Here is a 6,172-nt window from a genome sequence, read left to right on the forward strand (position 1 = left end):
AGCGCCGAGCGCGATTGTCCCACAGCCTTTCCCTCAGTCTGCTCCCGGGCCGAGGTGGACCCGCGAGGGGCGGAGTGGGCGAGACCATTGGAAACGCTGGGGAGGGGGGAGAAACCAGGCAGGAATGAGGGGCGGGGCCGACTAACCGATTCCAGATTTTCCAGTCCTTTTTAAAGCTCTGTTTTGGGAGAAACCCTGTATCAAAGTGGATGAGGAGAGTTTTTTTTTTTTTTTTAAAGGGGAGGAGCTTGTGTAGGAGGGCGGGGGAGGAGAAGCGGCTCGCATCCCGGGATCAGACGGGAGCTGGAGTTGTGCGGGGAGGGCGGGCGAGTTCCAGCGCCCGCTCTGAGGGTCGGTTTCCTCCCCCCCTCCCGCGTGGGGCGGGGTGGTGCGTTCCGAGTTCCCAGGAGTTCGAGGCGGGCGGGTGCCGGGGGGAGGGGAGTGGCGGCTGCGGCGGGCGGCTCCCGCCTCAGCCTAGGCAGTGGCGTCGGCGACGGCGGAGTCGAGGCAGGCGCGAGCACTCGGTTGAGTGTCAGCCGGCGTTGACGGCGCAAGAGCTGGGAGTTGGGGACGCGCGCGCCAGACCTTCCGCCGCCGCGCAGCGGCTGCAGCTGCCGCCGCCCAGAGCCTGAGGCGCCGGGGCCGGGGGAGCAGGCGGGGCGGGCGGGCGAGCGTGCCGGGGGGAGAGTGGGGGATGGCGCGGACCCCGGGGCCGGCCCCGCTGTGTCCCGGAGGCGGCAAAGCACAACTTTCCTCCGCTTCTCCCCCCGGAGCTGGGCTCCTGCTGCCGCCCCCGACGCCACCGCCGCTGCTGCTGCTGCTTTTCCCTCTGCTGCTCTTCTCCCGGCTCTGTGGTAGGTGAACCCTGGCGGTTGGTGCGGGCTGAGGGAGGCGCGACCGAGGGTCGTGGCGCCACCGCCGGGTTGTCCGGGCCACTCTCCGGGGACGCGAAGCGGTTGTGTTCGGCGGTTGACTGCGCGAGCTAGTGCCGTGGACTTTGGCTGGAAACTTTTCGCCGCGCCCGGGGCGAGGCCGGGGAAGGGCCGGGCCGGCGAGTGCGGCGCCCGCCGGCTGCCCGCTCCTCCCCCGCCCTCCCGCGGCCGCGCGGGTCGCCGCGTTGTGATGGCCAGGGGGTTGGTGGCTGTGCTTCGTGCGCGGGGTTCCTCTGGGTTTGCTCCAGGGACCGTTACTTCCTTGCTCGTTCGCTGGGAATCCGAGAGCATGGACTTGTGGACTGAGGTTAAGGTGCCGGGGTGTCCTTTTGCCGCCTCCTTTTTTCTCCGGTGGAACTTGAGTTGTGAGCCCAGAAACCCTAAGGAGAAGAGCTCCGTGGAATGAAGCCTTCGGGTCCATCCTTCAGGGCCTTCTACCCGCAGAAGGCACCATGTTAGCCCACCCTGCTGCAGCATCCCCTACAGTCGCTTTTCTTGCGTCCTGCGGCCCCATTCTGACCTGGCAGCCTCTGGATCTCTATGGATTGAGCCCACACTTTGCCTTTCAGTTTGTGGGACGTCTGTTATTTTAGCTTACCCATTTGTCCGTTCTTATTTTCGCAAATCCTGTTTGACCCCAAGAAGATGCGTTAAATACTTGATTGCATTTGACTTGGCTGTTCTAATGAAACAGCCCCACACTTCTTTCCCGTCTATTTCTTCCACATGTTAGGTTATCGTTTTTCTTGTCACTTTTGGGAACTAGCGTCTTTGTAAGTTTTGTTCCCAGATACTGGAGGTTAGAAGCTTTGTTAAGGATCCTATAAAAAGCACACCTGTCTTTCATGCAAGAGAACTGGACGTGTTAATTAATAGAAGGCAATGATTTGGGAAAATAAGGCCACCAGTCTTTGGAGATTAGTTCTAAATGCCTTTGGATAATATCAAAACACTGTGAGACGTTATTATTTGAGGGCTGTCATTTGGTGAGAAAGGTAGGGGGGGTAAAGCTTGAGCTTGTTCAAAGATAGGTTTTCAGTGTTTCTTGAAACCGTAAATATAAGTTTTACCAATGTACATTATAAGCAGAGATGTGTGTGAATTTCTTGGATAGTGTGATTTAGAAGAGAGAATTCTGAATCAGGTAGTTGGTTCTGAGGAAGGCAAAATTTTCATGATGAGATGGGAGTCCCACCATAGGATGAGAATTTCCTCTATCAGTTTACTACCACGTTTCTAGCACTGTAATGGGGAAGTTTCTGGTTTACACAGAGTATAGTGTGATAAATGGCACATTACTTAATATACACTGTTCTTATGTTCCAAGTCCGTAAATATTTGGTTACAAAACACAGTTCTTAAAGCTATGCTAGTTTAAATTGATGCAAGATTCTGGATTGAATATTAAGGAAGATTGAGGATGCTACTTACAATTAGGTGAGGTTAGGATAGTTGGAGGGGGCGACTATCCTGACTTAGTTTATGTAAGTATTGAGAGACTATTTGTATGTCAGCAGAGGTAGATCAAGGCAAAGCTTTATGGTTGACTGAAGCTAGGTAATATGTACAGCTCATGCAGGAGAGAGAATTTACATAATTTCTAGTGATTGTGGAAATGTGTTGTTCATTACTTTTTGAAAAATACATTGGTTTTCACGTGGTCACAGAAAAAAGTTGTTTTTTTTTTTTTAATCTCTTCAGTAGTGCGGTATTTGAGGGACTTGATATTTAGAGCCTAGGAACTTAAGCAGTGTAGGCAAATAGACTAATTTAGAACAGGTGTGAATTGAAGTTTCCATAGTCAACTTTTCTTGTAGTTGTAGAGATAGGCACCAGTTTTGTGTTACTGTGCACTGCTCATTTAAAGAACTTCTTTTTTTGGCGTATAGTGTTATAACACCCTAATTTGTGAACCCTTATGACAACTTTTTTTCCATCAGCCTTTATTTTAGAATTCAGTCTTTGAATAGGACATAGTTGTTGTGACTTATGGATGCTTAATAGTATAGAAACAAATTTTTTTTCAAGTAGGCTGTTGATCTAACAACTTGTTGATCTAACTGCTGTACTGTTAATACAGTAATGCTAACATTCATAGTACTACTTACGAGGTTTGGCATGTACTTATGTTTGACCAAGCAGAACTAGTTTTAGAATTGAAAATATGTTTAAGCTCTGAAAAGATGACTGTATCTGATGATTTATTGATCAGAATGCTTTTTTTAATCACTTACAGATTTTTTCTTTTTGCTATTTTTGATATGTTGTTTACATTTAGTAAGGCCTTAACTTTATTATGCTAATGTGACTGTTAAAAATATTCCTCACAATTGATAGACCTCATATTCCCAAAAGTTACTAAGATATTTATATCAGATTTACTGGTTTTTGGGAGGAGGTGAACATTTTCTTATTTGGAGAACTAAACTTTTAAAATGAGAATTTTACAGGTTGACAAACTACCACTTTTTTTTTTTAGCTTAAAAAATTCCTAGTGTAAAGATCAAGGATACTAGGTTTATAACATTCATCTGACCTGATAAAGACTCATTATTCTGAACTTGTGTGTTTTTTATGATGATAATAAACAGTTGGTAAATGATGAGATTTACTTCACTCTTTCTTCTTGCATCTTTCTTGGGAAATAGATAATATTAGCCAGGATTTGGCTTTGATGAATGAGAAGAGAGAGTATTTGACCTTTGTTAGGTCCCATTCTGTGCCTCTTTCCATTTTAAGCAGTGCTTTATCTTAAGATAGACGTTCGGAAGATAGGAAGATCTAATATGATATGGAACCTTTGATCACTTTCTACATACTTAATTGACGCTTGGAACATGACACATAAATAAGAGGCTTGCCTTCATGGTGCTTACAACTCTGGGATGAACTAAAGAAAACAGGATTATAGAACAGTTTGGTGTGTAAATATGATAGAGAAATGCGTTAAGTAATATGAATTGGCTTTGGTAAAGAAGAAGAATGTAAAATGAGGGAAAAAGTCAGTCATTTAAAAAAAATCATTAGAGTTATATCTTATTGAGATGTCCCTTCCTGTATTCCCAGCACATTGTGCTTCAGTTGCTAAAGAGCCAGTTTGATATTGAAAACAGACTGCCACTTGCTAGCTGTGAGTCATTGGCAGGTTATTGAACCTTGCAGACTTCAAGTCTCTCTTCTTTTAAGAAAACATAACATTATCACCTTGCTGATTGGGTTCTTGTAAGGATTAAATGAAAGAATAAAACAGAACACTTAGTAGAGTGGATGGACTATAGAAACTCTCAATTATTGGCATTTATTATATTGCACAACAGAAACCAACCAGGTTGATATTGATAATTCTTAAATTCTACACTGGTGTCCTGAAACATTGAGTTTTCAAGTTAATTTGCTTGCTGTATTTGCACTTCACATCTTTATATAGAGTGTATAGTCCAATCACTGACTCTAAATATTTGTTAAATTTACTTAAAATAAACAGAGCAATTTTCAGAATATTAGAATACAGTCACACTACTCATCTCTGTAACTGTATGGAGCCTGGTTGACTCTTCCCTTAATGATGTCCAGTGCATTTTACGATGTGGCTATTCTGGAAGGTCACTTAGAATGTTAGTAATTATATTGGAAATGAGAGTTGGAAAAGGGAGACCCAGTTAGGTTCTACTTTATTAACGTACTGGTAGTATGAGGTTGGGCCTATAGTATGGGCCCCTGTATGACTCCAAATTTAGAAGCAAGCAGAAAAGAGCCAATCTTCCTTACTTAAGTAAGCTACAGCATTAGAAATAGGATTTAGGAGAGCTGAGCAATTGTTTGTGTGTGTGTTTACTTGTTTATGTCACTTACACCTAAATATAAGAGTATATTTACAACTTAGTGACTCAGCAACTCTGATGTTTGTTTTGTTTCTGTATAGTTAAGGAATAAAAGGTATGGGTTGTTGCCAATAATTTGAAAATTACTGAAGACAAGCTAGCTGTGACTAACCTAAAGAAAATAGTCTTTTGACAGTTCTGTAACTTACCCATTAAAAAGTTAGTAAATAATGCTATAACATATTCTGAAATCTTTACAATTTGCATAAAAATTGATAAGCACTGTATGATTTGCAAAAGATGAGACATTTAGTTAATAATTGCTATTAATATGTAAAAGTGGGGTAAATAAAATAACCTTTAGTCAGTAATGGAATTTTAAAGATAAGTTTGTTTGCCAAGCACATAGATCCAAAGGTCTCAGCACCATTAATCTGTGATATTTTTGATTGCATTTTATATTTTTGTGTTGAACCCATATTCTTTCCTGAATTCAATAAAACTTAAGATTTTTATTTTTTGTAATAAGTTTTGATATATTTTAATCATTTAAACAAAATTTGTTGTAAAACTTATTTAAGGGTCGGCTTCAAGTTATTTTTTCTGAAAGAGTCATTAATTGTAACACAGCTCATCATTTGAGCTCATCATGTTGACTCACCTGTGAGTCTACATATAGCTATTTGCAGGTACCAAAGTTGTTTTAAAAAGGATATTGTAAACCGATACTGTTAATTTTACTTATTCCCTTTAATATAGCATTTAGGACATTGTTTTTCTTATAAAACTATTGACTGCCCACCAATCATTCTGCAAATTAAGATGAGTACGGAAGACCTGTTACATAGTGAGGAGATATTCATAAACTGGAATTTAACCCACGCATAAAAACATGCCAGGTGATAATTGGATTTAATGGGTAAGAATTAATGATAGGCCTTTTATCACTTCACACTATTATTTTATAAGTTTAAATTAGTAAATTATACATATAGCTCTTTAGAATGAAGAGATGTGATAGTTGTTTTATTTGGATTCCATTAACTTTAAATGTTAAAAAAAGAGTCACACTTGTTTTTGTTTTAAATAGGTTGGTTGTAAATAAGCAACCTAGAGACTCTTTAGGTTTTTAGCCTACATTTCTTCAGACAAAATGACAAAAATGTGTGGAGTTGGCTGTAAATCATCATTCTCAGGTAGCTGCTATGGTCAGCCAAAGTAGGGTGTGTGGGTGAGTTCAAATCATAGTTATTATTAGGGAATCGTTTCCAAAACAATATGCCCAACCCCCACTATGAACTTAACTGAGATGTGAAGTCTGAGGATTAGAGAATTTGTGTTTTGAGAGACAAACTTCAGTGATTCTTTTATAGACTGGTGTTATTTATAATGGCATTTTTTTTAATTGTTTGACCAGAT

At 41.7% G+C, this 6,172-nt stretch overlaps 1 protein-coding gene across 2 annotated transcripts in view; it reads left to right on the forward strand.

Annotated features, from left to right (window-relative positions):
• The first annotated feature begins 409 nt into the window (after positions 1-409).
• NECTIN3 (nectin cell adhesion molecule 3) overlaps positions 410-6,172 on the forward strand; it is a 122,910-nt gene continuing 117,147 nt past the window's right edge. For both annotated transcript variants that reach the window (XM_023517819.1, XM_003797682.3), the window contains exon 1: positions 410-854. In XM_023517819.1, coding sequence (XP_023373587.1) covers positions 695-854 — 160 coding nt within the window. In that variant the 5' untranslated portion in view covers positions 410-694. The remainder of the gene's footprint in view (positions 855-6,172) is intronic.

This window comes from Otolemur garnettii, unplaced genomic scaffold (genome assembly GCF_000181295.1).
Source record: "Otolemur garnettii isolate 467f Iridium unplaced genomic scaffold, OtoGar3 scaffold00122, whole genome shotgun sequence".
In the NCBI taxonomy this organism is placed as follows: domain Eukaryota; kingdom Metazoa; phylum Chordata; class Mammalia; order Primates; family Galagidae; genus Otolemur; species Otolemur garnettii.